Source organism: Leucoraja erinacea, chromosome 1 (assembly GCF_028641065.1).
Source record: "Leucoraja erinacea ecotype New England chromosome 1, Leri_hhj_1, whole genome shotgun sequence".
Taxonomy (NCBI): domain Eukaryota; kingdom Metazoa; phylum Chordata; class Chondrichthyes; order Rajiformes; family Rajidae; genus Leucoraja; species Leucoraja erinaceus.
In genome coordinates, this window is record NC_073377.1 from 104,602,694 (window position 1) to 104,625,364 (window position 22,671).

Here is a 22,671-nt window from a genome sequence, read left to right on the forward strand (position 1 = left end):
ATTGAATGGCGGTGCAGGCTCGAAGGGCCGAATGGCCTACTCCCGCACCTATTTACTATGTTTCTATGAGACCCTTCTAATTCATTCAGTTCTAAATTGGTTCTTTACATGTGTTAATAGTCCTTGTTGTATCTCCGGAGAATGGTTTGTTCAAACAAATCCATGGAATCCATATCACGTCATAATGCCTTTTGCTCTTCCCAGTTATTTGTTGCAACATTGGAACATTCCAGAAGTAATTTACTCACCACTGTTTAAGTGATGAGTTTATTGTTCTATCTCCACTTGTTCACTGTTTATTCTATTTCTGGTTTGTTTTGCTTATGCATTCTTTGTGGGTTGTTACCAATGTTCTCTGCTCTTTCATTCGCGCTTCTTCTCTTGTGATCCCATGTTTATTTATTTTTTAACGTTAACATTCATTATTTTTTCAAGTATGCTTTTGATGCGTGAAAAAATTACAGAGTTCTGAAAATGTTCTGGATCATTTCAAAGTAACATTCCAATGCTATTGATACGGGGTAATGTTAAGAGAAAATTGTGCGCGTTTTTTTTAAAGAGGAAGCGCGTGTGAGATGATAAAAATTCACAATCTATTTCTGGGGATTGAATTCCAACTTATGGTGTCAGACTCAGATACCAGGGCTGACATTAACTAGTGTTCGACAATGTAATCAAGTTACTGCTGGATTTTTGTGGCATGCATTTTTAACAACAGCTGTGTTCAGCTTATTCAGGTAACGCAATGGGTTACTATTGTTTTTTTTCTTGGACATTTACTTTAGTATCTCTGCTAGTACAAACTAAATTGATCAAATATACACTACAGTAGCACAGGTCAAATATTGTAGCACCGCCTCATTTCAATTTGTCAAATCGTGACCAGACTCGTCTGGGTGGTTTATTTCTTCTTGGGGCTCCTCCAGTCACTTTAATGTCCATGCTTAGCCAATTGGCAAGATCTACAGGTTGCATTTGTTCCAACTCCTCAGAACAGTAGTGATGACAAGTCATGTTGACCTAACAAAACTCTTGCAATACCTTAGTTGCTTTTCTTCAGTGGTATGATGTGGAAGGTGTCTCGCATCTACCATTTCCATCGTCCTTACTTCATCATCGTTGAAAACATTAGCGACGCAGTGGTGCTGGTTTCCGCCGCTGGAAGTGTAGTATTTCGGTGTGTGTGCTTTATCATCATTCCTTACAATGCTATGTACAATAGTGATCGCAACCTACTGAAGTGTGGATGGCCATTGGCTCGCTAGAAGCTCATCTGTCCTTTGGCAGGTCTTGTTTTTGGTCCTGCTGGGGGTCCACAGCCCCCTCTTCACCTGGCAAACCAGGTGGGGGAGATGGTTTAGTCGCCAACTATCCAACCATGGAGCAGGTGGCACGGGATTACAGGGTACCCGTGGTGGGAGGAACTCCCCCCGATCTAGGCCACAGATTATTGCAGCAAGGATGTATGGGATGTTGATATTCATAGTCTATGGCAGTCAATTATGATTTTCAGTTTATTTGGATCTTTTTTTGCAAGAGCAGAGTGTTCTCATACCCAACAACCTTATTTAGCTCTGGAGTAAATGCAGAAAGCATTTTACAAGTTTTAAGATAACAGTGTTTTGGGCACTGGCATTACTTCATATCTTTATCAGATTGTTTAATAAGAGAGTGTGTGGCCCAAATTCACTCTTAGGCAAGCCAGGTTAGAGCGTGAGTGGGGTTCTAATTCACAATCAGCATTTTTATTTACATTGTAGTTACATAGATACATAGACAATAGGTGCAGGAGTAGGCCATTTCAGACCCATCGATCCAGCACCGCAATTCAATGTGATCATGGCTGATCACCCACAATCAGTACCCCATTCCTGCCTTCTCCCCATACCCCTTGATTCCATTAGCCCAAAGAGATCTATCTAACTCTTTTGAATGCATCCAATGAACCGGCCTCCAACTCCTTCTGAGGCAGAGAATTCCACAAATTCACAACTCTTTGTGTGAAAAAGTTTTTCCTAATCTGAGTTCTAAATGACCTATCCCTCATTCTTAAACTGTGGCCCCTGATTCTGGACTCCCCCAACATCAGGAACATGTTTTTTGCATCAAATGTGTCCAATCCCTTAATAATTCCTTGTATAAGGCTGACGTAGGATTTGCCAGGTTTTGTTTCAAGTTGATCAGCAATATAGTGGTCAATTAACTGGGCTTGGGTGACATAGATAATTTCCTTTGAACAAAATTTGAACAAAATCCCATGCTTGAGCTATTATCAGCAGGAGGTTGACACAGTTAAATCTAAGAGTTACAGGTGGATTGGTTAGTTATGCACTTGAACATTAAAAGCAGGTTCTAATAGTCTTCCGTGGAATTCATGGTTGCATTACAAGCACTAATGGCTGGCTTCCCCTCAGGTTCATCATATTCAGCTAGTTACAACTAGTTAGAAGATGAACATATTATTAGAACAGATGGCACAAACGAGGAAGATTTCCTGAAATCTGCTCAAGAGAACTTCCTTGATTTTTGATCCCACAAGGAAGAAGGGATCAAAATACAATTCGTGGATCATGGAAGATTTGTTGGGGAAAGGAAGTGTTGATGTTTCAGGTCATGACCCAGCATCAGGAACGCGGGACTATGGATCTGATTCTAGGGTATGAGGTTGACTAACTGGATCAAGCCTCAGTGTCGATCAGTGATTAAACTGTGATCATAAGATTTTGTTTTAAATGGACAGAGGCAAGTAATTTTGTTTTAAGAAATTCCTCCTAAATGTAAGCAGAGTAATGGCAGTGAATTGGTTCAGGAGAGCATAAAGTAGAATCAGGTAAAACTGTAATTTCATAAAGGAAGACCTGTCTTTGATACAGGCTGTGTACATGGCCAAAAAGGGAAAAACAAGGGGATCAAATCCAAATACCCCAAAATGACAAGGAGATAGAGATGATGAACATGTGGAATATAACACCTACCAGAGGAATAACTCAAGTGCAACCAGGCTGAATGCTCCCCAACGGGCGCCGGGTCAGATTCCTGGAGCACTGTCACTGTGAGCCAAGTGGGACCTTCCTCACCACAGCAGCCCAAGAAGGCCGCCTGGCATCACCTTGTCGATAACTGCAATAACTGCTGCCCCTGCCGCTGGTTCCCGCATTCAGCGATTGAGCACAGAATGGCAGGTCTAGGGCTTTATCCATTATAAAGGGGTTCATAATAACTAGGGTGGACCATACTGACATTTACCAGCAATATCTAAATTGGGAATTGTCTTTCAACAGATGTGGTCTGAGTTTATAAATATTTCAAATATTTTTTTGTTTATTGTAGCAACTACCTTCTGGTAACATCCTTTGAGAAAACAATATGAATAAAAATGATATCAGGTAGTTTCTCTCATGACCAGTGAAACCATAATAGTGGCATTATGTCAAAGTCTAAGTCCTAAATGAGAAGAGATACAAACATTTGTATTTGAAAGATGAGGATCAGTCATTGTTTTCATACATTTCTTGTACATGTTAGGTAAAATATAAAATTATCTATGAATTACCTTGATAATATACCTGACATCCAGCCTCAGAAGAGTATCATATATAATACAGAGATTTTATTACGGTTCATATTATGTCAAAATATATAAGTCTTTGAATAAGGGAAGAATTAGTTCAATAATTGGGACAGAAGGGGACACATGTGTTGTGAACTTCCAACAGTTAAATGCAAGTTGTGATGGACCAAGCTATTTTTATTTTACCTTAGGTCATCGGAAGACTTTATCTGTCTGAACTGGATTAAAAGTAAAATTGCAGATATGTTAAGGTCAACCAAAGTTAAGACGCAGTTTTGTTTGGATTTGAATGTTCAACACTTGAGAAATGAGCTTAGTTTTATTACTATTCTTTGACAGAGGCCATAATAATTTATTGTTGAAATACTTTTATTTGTTTGAACATCACAATGCATGGCGAAAAGCCAAGAAACCTGCTTAGCCCATAAATTTACATTTGTGGCAGTCTTATGATTCATACAAAAGTAAAGACATATTTTGAGTGTAAATTTAAAAACAACTTTAAAAAGAAATCCCAATTCTTGGGTTTCGTCCGTCAATGCATTTGTTAAAGAGCTTTGAAGAAGTAATTTCTTACAATTTTTCTTCTCTCTTTTTTTCTGGCGAGAAACCTGGTACTCTCATAATTGTGTGGACCAAGGATTACAGAAAGAAACAAAGGCTTTATCCTCCACCACAAAAATACTGACTAATGTTGGTAGCTCGATACATAGTTGGATTCTGTGACTCCTATGACATCTTGATGAAGTTGTTTGAAACCTAGAGAGGGTCATTCAGATTTTGATTGGTGAGCTCAAACTGCACATTTACAACCAGAATTTAGTGAATATGCACACTGATGTAAAATGAGATAAGGCTTCCTGTATGACATACACATATAAATATAAACAGCATTTAAGAGTTCCACCCCTTCCACGAAATAATTTACTTTTACAAATGAGGCTGCGGCTGATATAATTCCTAACATAGGTCAGAAGGACTGTGTGTTAGGAATGTGCATCAGCTGTCAAAGATCTCAGTACTCTACATCAGCTTGACACAGTTGTTCAAGATAAAAATAACTTTTGAAGGACAGTGGTAATGACAAAAGCATTACTTACCATAGGTTGTAATGTATTATTTTAATTTGTATTGTTAAATTACACTCTAACTAACATTTGATATTGGACTGCATCACACGATAAAACATTTTAATGACTGGTGTGATTTTAGAGATGGCATTTCAGAAGTTTCCTACCATTTCCTTGGATTTCTTTTACAATGGCTGATGCTTGCTGCTTCAGTTCTTTGGTGAGGGTGCTGTGCAATTGCATGTTGTATATTTTTCTTCCTACTGAGAGCTGTATTTAACACAATACACAGATGAAAATCTGATTTACTATTTCTTCGTTATCAAAAATAATAATTACAACTTTTAATACCAACTTTATGTAACTAAGTCAATTTTAATAACTTAAGTATGAAGTCGTATAACCTGTACCTTAAAGTCAAATATAAAGTCAAATAATGTGTACTTTAATTTAATCTATAATTAGATGCTAATTCAGAAGTAAGTTAATAGAGTGTGTCGTCAGATATTAGTGAGACAATACGTCTCAACCAGAAATTTCCTATTACTTTACTTTTCTATTACCGTCGTTACCACTTTTGCATTGAAATGGATCCACAGGAATTGTGTGCATTTTACCCATAACTTGATGCTTCTGCTGCATTCCATCTTCCTATTTTAGATCTGCTAATTTAAAACTTTATGAATTCTTTGTATCATTGTCTCTTACATACAAGCAAGAATGTTATGGAAGCAAGCCTTGTTCTCTTGGCAAATAACATTGAAGTCATGCACATTACCAGCCAACCATGCATTTATAACAATAGTAAACAAAGTTTGAAATATAACTTTTTTTGATTGTTATATAATTTCAAACTGTACTTTGAGTAAGAAAGTAAATACTTTATTTTGGTATCTCTTCAAGTGCACAACAATATCTTCTCATGGCCCTCATCATTAAACAGTAAGCCTCTGAAACATTTCCATTAATAAATAATGTTACCTGTGATGAAGAGTGCAGATCCTTAATGAAAACTTAAATATTGTCCCCTTCAAATAAGTTTCCAGTGACTTGGTTGGAGTTGTCCCTTTTTGCTCAGCAGGTTTTCAAGCTTTCCAGGCTCACATCTGCCGTGGTCTGCACAGCCCCCAAAGTGGAGATTAACTGGTCTCAAGGACGGGCATCCACTTTACATCAAACAGCTATATTTAGTGTTCAGCAATTCAGTCACTCCATTCTCTTCCATCGAAAGGTTGAACGTAGAGGACATTCACTGTAGAAATTATCTGGAGTAATGTCTGATCACAATTTTACGGGGCTTTATATATAAATAGGGCAAAAACGATCATGTAAAAGATAGTTAATTGAACATTGCAAAGATGCAGATAGTGTTCTTTAATTTTTCAATTCAGAAGCTACCAGTATCCAGTTAAAATAAATACTGTGATTATGTATTTAGATTTTTCATTTCAAATATAGCCTTTCAATTTCAAGTTATTATATTTAGCCTTGTAATTCCAAATGGTCATCCATAATTGCCAAAGTTTTTTTATTAACATCCTCTGCAGGCTTTCATGATCTCAACAATTGTTTTGCTTCTTTTTGATGACACTGAGGAAACTAACCCTGTGTTCTTAACTTGTCTCAAAATCCTTTACAATGCTGTTCTGCCTTCTCTTTTCCTAAATTGAAAGCACTTTGTCAGGAATATATTCATTTCAATCCGCTGCCTAGCATTAAGAATGTTGTATGTTCAGGTTAATCCATTTAGATATTACTTGCACTTTATTATGAAGATGTAAACTTTTGAACTTACTTTTAAAAATAACAGTGATCATCAACTGACTTCATTAAAGCCAACAGGGAGGTGGACAACTTCTAAGTTTAGGAGGGAAAACATGAAAAAATGAACAATTTTGGTGGAATAGGGTATTCAGTATCTTCCCAATGTATTGATAATGCATTTCAGCTTGCAAACATGGGTATGTATTAGCAGACCATAACGGCCTCTTGTCTGAGGTTGGGTCTCAACCTGAAATGTCGGCCATTCTTTCTCTCCAGAGATCTGCCTCATCCACTGAGTTAGTCCAGCATGTTGTGTCCATCTCGCAAGATGCTATTCTCTACTCTCAATTCCTCCGTCTCTGCCGCATCTGCTCCCAAGATGAGGTATTCCATACTAGGACATCCAAGATATTCTCATTCTTCTGGGAACATGGCTTTTCCCCTCTGTCATAGAGGAGGCTCTCACAGGTGTCTCTTCTGTGACTTGTACTTCTGCTCTAGCTCTCCCTCCCCCCAGATGCAACATGGACAGATGTGGAGGCTGGTGCTCACCTTCATCCCACCAGCCTCCGCATCCAATACATTATCCTCCGACATTTCCGTCACCTACTAGGGGATCCCACCACTAATCATTTCTTCTCATCTCCACATCTTTCCATCTTCCGCAAGGACCTCTCCCTATGCAATTCCCTGGTTCACTCATCCCTTCGCACATATATCATTTCCATCCCAGATGGTTTCCCCTGCAACTGCAGGAGATGCAACTCCTGTCCCTATACCTCCTCTCTCTACTTCATCCAGGGACCCTGACAGTCCATACAGGGGTTCAGAGACAGAGGTTCAGATGTATCTCCTTCAACCGCATCTCCTTCATCCCACCAGGTTGGGGGTTCCTGTACATTGGGAAGACCAAATGTAGACTGAGTGACCGTTTCACTTAACACATACATTAGTTTCGCCTAGGCCTATGGGATCTACCAGTTGCCAACCATTTCAACTCCCCTTCCATTCCCATAGTGACCTTTCTGTCATGGGCCTCCTCCATTGCCAGAGAGAGGAAACATGCAAATTGAAGGAACAGCACCTCACATTTCACTTGGGTAGCTTACAACCCAGTGGTTTGCACATTGAATGATCTAATTTTAAGTAACTTCTATTTACAATCCCCTCTCCTCCCTGCCCTCTTCCTCCTTCCTCCACCCTAGTCGTTTTACCACTTCCACAGTATTCCACAATTTTTCCCTCTTCAGATCACACCATTCCTAGCCAGCAATGAGCTTACCAAGCACAGCCTTGCCTGCCTTTGATTAGCGCTGATCTTTTCTCACCTCCAGCTTTTCACCCTCCCCCCCCCCCAACCAACTTTCAGCCCAAAGTAGGGACATGACCGAAACGTCACCCATCCCTTTTCTCCAGTGTTGCTGCCTGATCTGCTGAGTTACTAAAATGCTTTGTGTCTAACTTCCCAGCATGTCTTTACGAAGTGGGAGTAAAACAAAGCAGCTGGAGAACGCCCACTCATCATAGAAAGAACAAAGAAACACTTCAGGACACTTCAATGGGTCCTTGTGTTGGTCTTCAGAGCTCATGAGGCTCTTCATCAAAACGTAAAGAGAACAGGTCAAAGATGAAGGCTGACAATTAGGCCAATAATGTCTATGTACACGTTCATCCATGAAACAGTCCATGCAAACCCTCTTACTGTGGAATTGTTCCAGGCCCCTCACCAGCCCTCACTAATCCCACTTAAAACCCAATCTATTGCTCTCCATCTCTCGTACTCAGTCACATCCTATCCACATTTAATGTCAGTCTAAACTTCAATGTCCCAGTAACACTGCCATGAGTGAATCTCAGCTCTTCCTGACATAAACATTACTCTGTCAACCACAACCACATTTACCACCAACATAAGTTCCTCTGCTGGATGTGCCATTGCAGAATTGGTGAAGGTAGATGCACTTTTCACCATCCACGGTTAATTAAGTTTGATTAGAAGGCCCACAGACCAATTTAACATATTTTTACAGGCATGAAACAATTTCTAGGCAAACTAATCTAATGCATGTCAACACACTTACACATGTAATTGAAATGAAGTCAGGGTAAAAGAAAAAGGTTTGGCTTTATCAATTATGCAGTTTATCCTTGCTGTATTTATTTTCTTGGAACAGAGAACAAAGTAGCACAGGAACAGGGTCTTTAACCCACAATGTATTTGCCGAACATGAAGCCGAATTAAACTAATCTCTCTTAACCTCACTGCCAACATCATTTCCTCAGCTGGATATGCAGAGGAATTTATGTGGGATGATCTGATTGTAAACTAATTTTCTGCGACTGCATGTAATCCATTTGCCTACATTCCCTGCATATCCATGTGCATATCTAAAAGTCTCATAAATGCCATTATCCTATCTGCATCCACCACCAATCCTGGCAGCACATTCCAGGCACTCACCTTAACCTTGTAAAAGGACTTGCCTCACCTTTAAACGTTCCCCCTATTACCTTAACACTGTGCCCTCTGGCCTTTGATACTTCCTCCCTGGGAAAAAGGTACAGACTGTCTACCCTGTAAATGCCTTTCATGATATTAGAAGCTTCATATGTTTATGTTTATAAATGACTAGACTAAGTGGGACCCGTTGGGTCCCAGCATCACACGAGAGGGCTGGTCACCAATGCAATATTCCTACTCTCCACCAATTCCAATATTGCTCGCCAGGGGGGGGGGGGGGGGGGGGGGGGGGGGGGCTTTCTGTTGCGCTAGTATGGGTGTTGCGGGCCAAAGGTACTGGTTTCCAGATAGCTAGTATAGACATTGTGGGCCGAATGGATTATTGGGCTGGCAGCCAACTGTTGCAACGGTTTTAAAAGCCAAGCCATGGTAAACAATTTAGCTGACAACCAAAATTCATTTTGTGAACACAAACTTTTTTAAAAAGGTGAGGCAAACAATTGGGCAGCAGCCACCTGACAACCAAAATTCATTTTGTGAACACAAACTTTAAATAAAAAGGCAAACAATTTGGCAGCAGCCACATCAAGGGGACTCACCATGGAGTAGACATGCATTCAGTGTTATTCACAGCTCAGAGAGCCGTGACCCACTCGCTTCCTGGGTCTGGCAGAGACTGAGTGAGGCATGACGCTTCCGGGTATTATAGTCCCTCCCGCCTGCCGCCAGTGGGGGCAGCAGAGAGAATGGGGAATTATTTTAAAACATTAATATATTTCTGAATTTTAATCGATGGGAAAAATCCTCTGGTCCTGGAAGGCGGAAGGGGGCTCGGAGCGAGGTGGCCAAAAATGACGGCCGTAGGTGTCGACGTTCTCTCGGAAATCACAGCAAAGTGGTCCAAAAGTGGTCAAGATCAGACTTTTAGTAATATAGATAAGTACAGACCTCCAGTTTAAGACTGTGAACTTATTTATGTCCCTTATGATTTTATAAACTTCTACACTCAGCCTCCTTTGCTCCTGCGAGAAAAGACCCAACATTCAGTCTCTCCCTTCAACTCAAACCCCCCCCCCCCCCCCCATGCTTGTAACATCCGCATAAATCTTGTTTTGCGCTCTATCCATATCACCTCAATGACATGATTCCAATAGCAGAGCGACCAGAACTACACACAGTGCTCCAAGCATGGGCTTACCAGTGTCTTGTACAGTTATAACATGATCTCATTTCCTATACTCAGTATCCTGACCAATGAAGGCAAGTATGTCAAACATCTTCTTCTCTGTACTGTTTACCTCTATCGCTACTTTAATTGAACTATATGTCTTCATTCTTTCGCCTCTCAAGTGTTCTACTCCTTAGGGCTCTACCATTTATTGTGCAAGTCAATCCTTGGTTTGTCTAACCAAAATGCTACATCTTATGTTTCCAAAAGACTCATTTGGTCCCAAGATTGAGAATGAGCTGTAACTAATTAATTGCCCTTCCAAACCAGGTGCTATGTTCTCACTATGAGACTATCCAAAATGTTTATTTTAGTGCATAAAACTCAATGTCAAATGTAATTGTTCATGTATTTGACCTTAATTCAAAGATATTTAAATAATTAAATCACTAACATTAAAAAACAAACTTCATTTTAATTGAAAACAAACTAGCTTTTATAAAGTGAAAGTGTATTTGAATTTTTATGAACTTTTGACATTTTGTGATATTGCAGAATTAAAATCACATTCCTTTTTGTTTATGAAAAAAGTTTCAATAATGATATGGTAACAAGATGTTTTATTTTGAAGCGTTTTGTAGTAGTACAGGGTTTTTTTAAAGTCAATTGTGCAAGTCAAATAAATGCTCTGGAACATTTTGTACCATTTTTTGAATCAGCAAAATAATTGACAAAATTGCAATAAAATACAAATATTTCTGCAAACTTGGCTTTTAAAATTGTGACATGCCATGTATGATAAGTTTCAGTGCATAACTAGATCTGAGACATATGCAGTAATATAAGCATTATAATAAAGTAAAACATTGACTGAATTTAAACTGTGCCATAGATTACATAAGAATAACAATACAAGTGCACAAAATATGGTAAATATAAAGACACAAGAAACTATTTTTTTTCTTAATTACCTGATGGTTGTATGTTTACGCACAATATTTGCGGATTGCAAGTTTGCGGATGACACAAAGCTGGGCGGCAGTGTGAACTGTGAAGAGGATGTTAGGAGGTTGCAGGATGACCTGGACAGGTTGAGTGAGTGGGCAGATGCATGGCAGATGCAGTATAATATAGATAAATGTGAGGTTATCCACTTTGGCGACAAAACAAGGGGGCAGATTATTATCTCAATGGGGTTAGGTTAGGTAAGGGAGAGGTGCAGCGAGACCTGGGCGTCCTTGTACACCGGTCACTGAAAGTTGGCTTACAGGTACAGCAGGCAGTGAAGAAAGCTAATGGATTGTTGGCCTTCATAACAAGAGGATTTCAGTATAGGAGTAAATAGGTTCTTCTGCAGTTGTATAGGGCTCTGGTGAGACCACATCTGGAGTATTGTGTACAGTTTTGGTCTCCTAATTTGAGGAAGGACATCCTTGTGATTGAGGCAGTGCAGCGTAGGTTCACGAGATTGATTCTTGGGATGGCGGGACTGTCATACGAGGAAAGATTGAAAAGACTAGGCTTGCTTTCACTGGAGTTTAGAAGGATGAGGGGGATCTTATAGAAACATATAAAATTATAAAAGGAATGGACTGGACTGGACTATATCTAGATGCTGGAAAAATGTTCCTAATGTTGGACGAGTTCAGAACCAGGGGCCACAGTCTTAGAATAAAGGGGAGGTCATTTAGAACTGAGGCGAGAAAAAACGTTTTCGCCCAGAGAGTTGTGAATTTATGGAATTCCCTGCCCCAGAGGGCAGTGGAGGCCAAGTCACTGGATGGATTTAAGAGAGAGTTAGATACAGCTCTAGAGGCTAGTGGAGTCGAGGGATGTGGGGCGAAGGCAGGGGCGGGTTATTGATAGGGGACAATCAGCCATGATCACAATGAATGGCGGTGCTGGCTCGGGGCCGAATGGCCTCCTCCTGCACCTATTTTCTATGTAATATCTCTTCAACATTCCTATGTCATGGCATTAAGCTGAAAACAAAAATAAATGTAACAGAGCAGATATGTGAAGGACTTGATTATACATGTTTCATGTGTCTGTCATTATTTCCATTGTTTTCAAGAAAAGGAGGAATATAGAGAATATGGAGAATTGCACAAGTGATGGGCAAATAGATCACATTTGTATTGTTCTGAATTATTTTTAAGCAGTTTTGAAGCCCTAATATTTAACATAAACTTTACACATGTAATGCTGAGAGACCAAAGCAATGTACAAAAAGATAAGACACAATAATAGATTTCTCAACTGAATTCTGTAATTTATTTTTATGTAAAACAAAAGCAGAAAATACTGAAAAATTCAGGATGCTTAACATTACCTAAAAATAGACTTTTGTTGATGGGGTGCACTAGAATTTATGTCAACAACTCGTGAAACAGTGAGGTGCACGTGGATTTTTCTTGTACTGCAGGTTGATTGACCAATGGTATATTTTGGATGTGCAGAACCTTAAGCACAGCTTAATTTATCTTTTACAAAACTGGATTCATCACCTTTACTCTGACCGCCCATCTCAAAACACATTACACATACATATCATTCAATAGACAATAGACAATCGGTGCAAGAGTAGGCCATTCGGCCCTTCGAGCCAGCACCGCCATTCAATGTGATCATGGCTGATCATCCCCAATCAGTACCTCGTTCCTGCCTTTTCCCCTTATCCCCTGACTCCGCTATCTTTAAGAGCTCTATCCAGCTCTCTCTTGAAAGCATCCAGAGAACCTGCCTCCACTGCCCTCTGAGGCAGAGAATTCCACACACAACTCTGTGAGAAAAAGTGTTTCCTCATCTCCGTTCCAAATGGCTTACCCCTTATTCACTTCCAAAGCTGTTCTAAATCTAATATTGCCAATGCTTACAACATCATTCTCAGATTTCCTACCATTACACTGTACAAAAGTCTAATTACATTTGTGTATTCACATTTAGTTCTGTTTCAGAATAATAGTTAACTAAATTTAAAGGAAAATGCATGTTTGTGGGACATGATAAAATATTACCTTCTAGTCAAGCAACTATTACTATAGGACTTTCCTACGACTCTCCACAATACACTTTATTATGTATTGTAACAGAATAGATTTAATAGCAGAAAGATGTAAATATATATAATGTTCCTAATATTTTTTCTAGCCAATACCATACATTATAGCTTGTGGCCAACATAATAAGCTAAGTTTGTTTCTTATTTTAACTAACATGATTCCAAGAATGATTTATATCTAAACCAGAAAAACTCAGCATTTCTGTTTGCCCAGTAGATTAAATCTCATGTATCTATACCATCTAATTGGCACTGTGTTCTGTTTATTCATTCTCTAAAAAATGTCCTCAGAAACTGCTATCATTTACAAATTGCTACATCCATGATGTATCTGTATAATTATGCGCTTTTCCCAAGAACTAAAAAAATAGTGAGCATTGCTTTCTTACCACATCACACCTTCTCACCTTCTCTCTGAGAGGGCAAGAGCTCACTTGATTTCCTTTCTCATGTTGCAATGGATAGAGGTCGCCTCATCTGGGATGGAAATAGTAGACAAACAATTCTAAATAAGAATTGTTAGTTGGTGTTCCAAGCCACAAACACTTTCCCAACTTTTGTGTCCTTAACCCACTAACTTCAGTAGGTTTCTATATCATATAATATAATTGTAATCCTTCAGGTCAATTGTAGGACTTTACCAAGAGAGCTAGATCTATGTATACGTTATAGTGCCTTCATAATTCCCTAATGCTGTGAATTTTCCAATGTGAACTGAGGAGTGTACAATTAAAAGGCATAAAAATTAGAATAGGTTAAGGTTGTTTCGGCCTTATTCAGTTCACCTATTTTCCCTGTCGGATCTATGGCAGTTGGTTTTCTTAATGAAGATAATACCATGGTTAATGTTGCAGTGCATAGATCTCATACTAAGAGCTTAATCTCATACTCTATTTCTTATGCAGATACATTTTGTTTAGTGCAACATTCTTCATTCATAGAAACATAGAACATAGAAAATAGGTGCAGGAGTAGGCCATTCGGCCCTTCGAACCTGCACTGCCATTCAATATGATCATGGCTAATCATCCAACATGATCATTCATGAATAATGTGCAACAATATGTGTCTGGGCAACTGGTTGAAATGCATGCATTAAAACACTTAATTTGCTACTGATCACAACACTGAAAGTAATATCCACAAGGAAAATTCTACTCTTTTGTCTACCAATATTTCACTTCTCATTTCATTCTGTTTTTAATTTTGGGTTTATTCTTTCTGTATCTACAAGTCATGTTGTAATCTTCATCATGAAAAAATCCGTCAACCATTTCATCTTTGTTTTTTCCAGCCTCGGGGATAGGGGTTATAATTTGAACCAGCTACCTGCTTGCTTGAAGATTCATAATCAGAGTATGCCCCAGTGGACATGTCAGAGTCAGTTAGAGATTGTTGGTAACTTAATGGTTGTTGGTGCATTGAACTGCCATGAATGTTGGGCACTGGAGTGGATGAAGATTTCAGGGAGGAAGTTATGCTAGAGGGTCTTCTGACATTGAAAGTGGATAAAGATGAGTAACTGCTTGGAAGTGGTGGGACATATGCCACTCGAGCTTTCCATTCTTCTGGAGGTTCAGGTAATGTTTTTCGACGTGCTGCTGAAACAATATTCTTTGCTATCGATGACTGGATGTTTCTCTTGGAAAACGCCTCCTCCACTGAACCAACCACAGACTGTGATGCAGCATCCCATGGGGTCACTTTCTTAAAAGATGTGTCCGGTATATTAGTTGCTGATTTTCGCATTGCTTGTGCTCCAGAACATAGCTTTTCTGGTGCTTTGATAGGTCTGAAATCACGTGCCTGCATCTGGAAATAAAAGGAATAAGTACTGATTGAAAATTGTCAAACAAATAAACAGGGGGAGGCCATAATAATAATAATAATAATCTATGCAGTTACTCGTGCTCTGCAACTGTTATATATAGCAGCAGTAGGAAATATGCAAACAATGACTACCCTTCACAATTGTTTTGAAATTCACTCGAGTAGAAGATCCCATGCTGAGAGAAGCTAGGTGCTCTGCCTACTCAGAGACAGGCCCATGAATGCATGATCCCGTTCACGGTACCATTGCTGATAGTTCGACCAATGTCAGATAAGAACATATCTTTTGTTGTTTGGGCCAGCGCTGTTTCATTTTCACCAGGATTCAAATGTTATTTACTAGGAGCAGCATGATATAAATAATGGGTAATTTATGAACTGCTAATAAGGATGACAATAATCCACATGTATAGTGATTTACTAATTATAGTTAAAAACTGGACTAAGTGGGACCCAACGGGAGGGCTGGTCAATATTCAATGCAATATTCCACCTCTCCACCAATTCCCATATTGCTCGCCTGTGGGGGGGGGGGGGGCTTTCTGTTGCACTAGTATGGTGTTGTGGGCCGAAGGTACTGGTTCCCAGAAGGCTAGTATAGACATTGTGGGCTGAATGGATTCAGTCACTGAGGCCTGGCAGTACAGTCACTCGGACCTGGCAGGCTGGCAGCTGAGAAACTGCCAGAAATTCTGCCTAAAACAGGTGACAGACTGTGAGAGAGAAGGGGGAGAGGGTGGACTGAATGGATTATTGGGCTGGCAGTTCAGTCACTTATGGCTGGTGGACTGGCAGTTCACTTATTCACGGCTCGTGGGCTGACAGTGCAGTCACTCACACCTGGTACGCTGGCAGTTCACTCAGTCACCCCTCCTCCCTTCACCCCCCCCCCCCCCCCCCACTCTGCTCCTTGTCATTCACACAAACACAGACTCATTCACACACACACACACACACACACACATTCACACACACACTCATTCACACACACACACACACACACACACACACACACACACACACACACACACACACACACACACAATAACACACTAAAAATGCCAAGTAACTTCAGAACGTGTTGAATATACATGTTTAAAGCCTCCTGTAGAGGCTGCTGGTGCTGAAGCAAAAACGTGCTTTAAATAACATCCAACAAACACACTCACCATAGACAGAGCAGCTCTCCTGAATTATTCAATGGCGCCTGCACTCGGCACCATCTTGACGTCACCCTCTGAGTGAGCCACCACACTTCCGGGTTTTATAGTCGCTCCCCCCTGCCACCAGCAGGGGCAGCAGAGAGTATGGTGAAATTTTTGTAAACATTAATATCTCTCTGATTGTTCATTGATGGGAAAAATCCTCTGGTCCAGTCCGGCGGAGGGGGGCTCTGAGCGGGGTGGCCAAAATTGACGGCCGTAAGTGACGGCGTTCTCTCGGAAATCACATCGCAGTAAGTCAAAAGCAGTCAAGATCTTACTTTTAGTAATATAATAGATAATGCACCTAAGATTAACTAAACAGTCTGCTTTCTCGACAGAAAATTAAAATAAATGTGAATAAATAAACTAATGTGCCCAGAAATAGAATCATATAATAATTTTTTTCTGCATTATGCAACCAAAATTATTTTCATCTAGAGTGAAGCATGACAAACATCCTTCATAGAACATAGAAAAGTACAGAATAGGCATAGGCCCTTTAGCCCACAATGTCTGTGCCAATAATGATGCCAAAATAATCTAAACTCATCTGTCTGCACGTAATCCATATTCCTCCATTTCCTGCATGTCCATGTGCCTATCCAAAAGCCTCTTTACTACCATTATTGTATCTGCCTCCATTACAACCTCAGGCAGCACGTTCCAGGCATTCATCTGGTTCTGTGTAAAAAAAAATTGCCCTGCACAGCAACTTTAAGCTTTACCTCTCTCACCTTAAAGCCATGCCAACTAGTCCTTGAAATTTCCATGACTGGAGAAATGTTTTAACTGTCTACCCTATTTGTGCCACTCACATTTTAATATACATCTGTCTGGTCTCTCCTCAATATCTCTTGGTCAATTCAAGTTTGTCCAGAATCTCAACCAGAAACGTTCAGATTGTCATCATTTCTGCACAGGGGCTGACAAGATGTTATTATTCCCTGTGCAATGCCTCATTTGGAGAATTAACACTATTTGAACCATATTGACCAATGAGTACCTGTCTCCAGGGAAAACATGGTCATTAAGCAGTGCAACACTGAGACATTTGCCTGGTTTGGACACAACACCCATACTTCACAACCCCTCCTGAACCCCAAACTCCACCTTTGATACAGCATTAACGTCACAACCTCCTTCCTCATCATTACCACGCCTCATCAATTTCTGGTCCAGTTCTCTATCATTTGGTTGCCATAGGTCTTCAGGTTCTGGCCTACTGATTGTCTGATTCCACCCAACTGCCCCATTTGAAATAGTCCGTCTCAATTCATTCAACCACCATGCCTTACAGAATAAGGTATAATTCCCAATTCCCTGACAGCCACGACACAGGCATATTGAGCAAAGCCCCTCTTCTCACCAGTATTCAATCTTGATCTCTGAATAAGAAACAATCATACATGTGATCGGAAGAAATGGCAGATGCTGGATTACACCAAAGATTGACACAAATTGCTGGAATAACTCAGCGGGTCGGGCAGCATCTCTGGAGAAGGTGATGTTTTGGTTCGGGCCCCTTCTTTAGCAGTCTGAAGAAGGGTTCCGACCATCACCTATACTTTTTCATCAGAGATGCTGCCTGACCCACTGAAAAACAATCATACATGCGTCACTGCTACACCTGTCTATTTTGCTCATATTTCTATCTCTATTTCTTGGTAATGGCTTCAATATGTTTTCTATAAACAATATGCATGTCACTATAATCTCTTCTTCTTCCAAGTGATGTATGAAGAAATCCCTGGATACAGCAAAGTCTACAGAACCACTCAGTATATTGGTTGTAGTAATGAAAACATGCACTCCAGAACTAGACATCTCTAGACAAGTGGTTCCAGTATAATTATATAATTGGCTTCTATCTGTTGGAAATTGCCTGGGTACGACTTGTTCATAAAAAGTATGCTGTTGATCATTAACAAAGGAATGAAACCATCATAAACAATGCTGTCAAGTGGCACTTACCGCTGGTGTCTAGTTTTGCCAGGACCACTTGATTCCAGCATTCAGCGCACCTTTAGTCTAAATACTTAATTGACCAAAGTTATATCTCATTAAAAGGAAAATAGTTGTAGTTGTCCTAGTTCCAGGACATCACCAAAGGATTTCCTCATGACAAGTTGGCCTAGTCATCTTTATTTGTTTTTTCAATAATCTTTCTTCCATCTTAAGTTCAAAAATGGGGATACGCACTGATAATTGCACTATGTTCATTTCTATTCACAATTCCTCAGCAAATTAAGCAGCCCATGCCTTTGTGCAACAAGCAGACACCATTCAGGTATGGTTTGTGCCACAAAAGTGCCAGGCAACAACCACCTCCAACAACAGAATATGTAACAAACTACTCTTGACATTCAGTGGCATTACTATTGTCATATACGTTGTCAGTCCATAGCAAGGGATATTTTTGATAAATGTAATGCCATTGAATGTCACAGCTAGGTTGTTAAATGGTCTACTGTTGGAAGTGGTCAAAACCTGACTCTTTTCAGGCACAAATGTAGAACCATTGCCCAGACACTTGAAAAGACCATATAAATACTATGGCTATGAGGGAAAGTAAGAGGCTAAGCATCCTGTGACAAGTGACTCAACTCTTGACTCCTCAGGATTCTTTCCCCATCTGCAGACAAATTAGGAATGCATTAGAATATTCTCCACTTGTCTGGATGAGTTAAGTGCCAACAACTTCCCAATAAGCTTGATAATATCCAGAATACAGCAGGCCACATGGTTTGTACTCTATTGTTTTCAGTGAGTATCATCTGCAACCTGTGCCACAGCTATACTCTCAGTCTGCTCCAGTGGTTTCTTCCAAACTCACAATTTTTGATTCTTTACTTTTTTATTTATTTTCAAGTTGCATACTAGCTTGAAATATATTGCTAGGCCTTCATCGGCGCTGAGTCTAAATCCTGGAACTCAGATTAAGATTGAAATATGGGTTTGAAGGAAGAGAGAAGGTAGAATCAACACAATGCCAGAGATTTTTATCAATGCAATCAGAAGGTTTAAAAGTTTGTCACCACTATTTACTAGCATTCACTAATATAGCAATCTCTGACCCAAGACTAAATACATTTAATGGACGTAAAATATTAATTCGATAAGTGCACAGTCTTTTAGCTTCTCAGGTCTTGTTAACTGATAGATTTTGGGGAACTTTGCTAATGGGGTTGACAAAAGGTAACGTTTAAAGAATGTATGCATGGTTTATCACAATGTATTTTGCTTGTCCAGCACAAAACTAAGATTGGAAAAATATAGTTTACCAAAATAAATTAAGGATAGGTTTAGATTCAGATAGGAGACAAAAGTATTGGCAGCAACAACTGGCCTGAAGATTGGGAGCATTTTACAATTAGGTAAAGAGGCCAAAAACATTTTTTAAGAGGGGGACGATGAATTGTGAATTCAAGTGTAGTGTTATTTGATTTCACTGGATAGCACACAAACAAAAGTTTTTCCCTGTACTTTGGTGAACGTGACAATAAAAAACCTAAACCTAAGATGACGATGAAGGCAAACGTGGCTTCTGTTGTGACCGCTGCCTGAGAGATGGTTCCCACGTGTCTCTGTAAACACATCTGCAGAAAACAATCGGCAAGTTTTGGAGTTACCAAAATTATTGCATTGGCTGTTTTGTCTCGTAAAGTAGAAAATAATGTCAGGACCAATGGTACAGTTCCCTTTGAAGAATCATATAGTCAATTTACTTTTGGCACTGACCGCACTAATTACCCTGCTGCTGTCATCAACTTCCTCATTTTGTAGTTAATTTTGATCCAGTGACAATTAAAGAAATAAGTTAATTATCCATGGAAGTAGGTAGGAGCGATGGCGGGTAATTGACAAAAAAAGCCTTGGTGAGTTTCAGGAATGGAACAATGAGTAAACCCCGTGGTCACAGGAAAAATTACTACTCCACACAGACAGCACTGGAGGTCAGGATTCAGTGACTTAACACCAGGTGAGTGTAGTGAAGCTGCAGCTCCCTTGACTGCAACTGTGCTGCTCATATTTTGGAGCCTCACCGAAAATTACAGCCAATTGTACATCATTCGTGCAAATTGCACTTGCATCTGATTTCTGGGATGATGGGACTGACATATGATGAAAGAATGGGTCGACTGGGCTTGTATTCACTGGAATTTAGAAGGATGATAGGTGATCTCATAGAAACATATAAAATTCTTAAGGGATTGGACAGGCTAGATGCAGGAAAAATGGGCCCGATGCTGGGGGAGTCCAGAGCCAGGGGTCACAGTTTAAGAATAAGGGGTAGGCCATTTACCTGTCGGACCGAGATGAGGAATTCTCTGCCACAAAAGACTGGATGTATTCAAGAGAGAGTTAGATATAGCTCTTAGGGCTAAAAGAATTAAAGGATATGGGGAGAAAGCGGGAACAGGGTGCTGATTCTGGATGATCAGCCATGATCATATTTAATGGCAGTGCTGGCTCGAAGGGCCGAATAGCCTACTCCTGCACCTATTTTCTATGTTTCTATGTGTCCTGCACTCGCCATTAGTGTGCTTTTACAATACACTAACCCACATCTAAATATGCAAATAATTTCTGTAATTCTGTGTTTATCAAGATTAGAACCTATCATCTACTACAAGCCCACTTACTCCCCACAACTATTTCAACTATTCTTCATCCCACCCTACGTCCTATAACGACTCCATTCTATTCTCCCAGTTCCGCTGTCTCTGTAGTATATATACCAATGATGAGACGTTTTCTACAATTGCGCCTAAAATGGCTTCCTTCTTCCTGAACCACATCTTCCCTGTCACTTGACCACATATCATTCCATATCTGTGCTCTTCTCTCAACCTCTCTGCTCTGGGGCAGGACAAGGATAGAGATCTGATCCTACCACCAACCTCTGCATTCAATGGATCATTTTCTCCTCTATCTCTCTCTCTCTCTCTTTTTTTTTTCTCTTCCCTTCCCCTCCTTTCCCCTCCCTACTGGGCATGTATTTGGATAAGTTTATCTGTCTATGTACTCATTCCTACCTGTGATTTTATGTGCTCCTTATGTATTTTTATCAGCTACAATGACGGGACCTGACCTGAAACTCTAATTTTGTTTCCCATAGGTGCAGATGCTGTACATGCTTAAGATTAGAACCAGTCTTTATTGATTCACTACTAATAAACTAGTCACATGAATTATCCCAATAAAGTAAAACAAAATCAAGATTCAATACTATTTTTTCCATTCAAGAAACTCCATCTAAAGCAAATATAAATATTTGGACTAGAAACATACTAGAAAACTTATTAAATATGTCCTGTGGAAATAAAAATGCATGCTAAAGACATAACTATACCATACTTGACCACCAGGGGCGCTGTACGATGGCAGCCTCTGCCTACAGTATGCCTTTTTTTTCGTCTTTTTGTTATTTTTAGTCTGTTTAAAGGTATGTTTTTGGAGGTTTCTTAGTCTTTTTATGTGGGGGAGGTCGGAAGGGTAAGGGGGAAACTATTCCTTAGTCACTTCCTGGCTGACGATGCATCTATTCTTCAAGTTGCATCTTGACCCCCTCCCCTCGCGGCCTACCATCTGGATTGGTGCAACCTTTCCTGCCGGACACCGACCAGAGCTTCAGCAGCGGCGCAGCACTGATTTACCATTGCGGAGCGGGCGATGCCTTACCGGGGATTGTCGTGTTGAAGCTCCGGAGTGTTGGGACTGCTGTTTAACACCGTGGAGCTGTGGTTGCGGAGCTTCTAGCCGCGGGCGGCGCTGACTTTAACATCGCGGAGTCCTGGGATCCCTTTGCCGAGGGCCGCCAGTGTTGAATCTCCGCCCAGCTTGCCCTGTGGACTTTAGGAGCCACTGAGAATGTTCTTCCGATCCGACGTCGGAGTTCCGATCATCCCGCCGGGAGGGCCTGAACATCGGGCCACCTGTAGCGGTGACTGAGGAGGGCACAAAAGGCCCCAACCACAGGTGAACATGGAGGAAGATGACTGAACTTTATTGCCTTCCCTCACAGTGGGAAAAGTTGATTCCGTTGTGTGGGGATGTTCATGTTAAATTCTATCGTGTGTTGTGTTCTTTTTATTCGTATGACTGTATGGGAACTCAAATCTCACTGTACCAATTGGCGCATGTGACAATAAATGTAAACTTGAACTTGAACTTGTACTTAATACCACCTGAATTTTGCATTATGAATTAATTAAGGAATACAATTTACCAACTTTTTCTTGGTTACAATCTCTATATTTCTGAAAGTTCTAAAGCTTCTGGAAATTCTGCATAATTTTAATTTGTGCAGCAGAGTTCTGAAACATTCATTCATATTAAAATAATAATGATTATGAGTTGCCAACCTAGTATTATTGTGTAATTTAATTGGATTAGTCACCCTTGTGATGTAGATATGTCATTACTATACCATCAAGTTGGTAGGTATAATGTCAGTTGTGACTAGTCGCTATTTGGAATAAGATGTATGCATTATAAGATGATCTGGAAAACACTGCTTCAATTATTGCATGGTGTACTT

General features: G+C 40.1%; 2 protein-coding genes across 4 annotated transcripts in view; both read right to left on the reverse strand.

The window, feature by feature from the left end:
• The window catches only part of myoz2b (myozenin 2b), a 33,534-nt gene extending 27,756 nt beyond the window's left edge, over positions 1-5,778 (reverse strand). Inside the window, exons 1-2 of the mRNA XM_055640573.1 lie at positions 5,623-5,778; positions 4,809-4,911 (exon numbers count right to left, since the gene is read on the reverse strand). Of these exons, the coding sequence (XP_055496548.1) occupies positions 4,809-4,884 (76 nt within the window). The 5' untranslated portion in view covers positions 4,885-4,911; positions 5,623-5,778. The remainder of the gene's footprint in view (positions 1-4,808; positions 4,912-5,622) is intronic.
• Positions 5,779-10,529: 4,751 nt separating this feature from the next.
• The window catches only part of LOC129700265 (synaptopodin-2-like), a 101,064-nt gene continuing 88,922 nt past the window's right edge, over positions 10,530-22,671 (reverse strand). For all 3 annotated transcript variants that reach the window (XM_055640601.1, XM_055640593.1, XM_055640611.1), the window contains one exon: positions 10,530-14,907. In XM_055640601.1, coding sequence (XP_055496576.1) covers positions 14,371-14,907 — 537 coding nt within the window. In that variant the 3' untranslated portion in view covers positions 10,530-14,370. The remainder of the gene's footprint in view (positions 14,908-22,671) is intronic.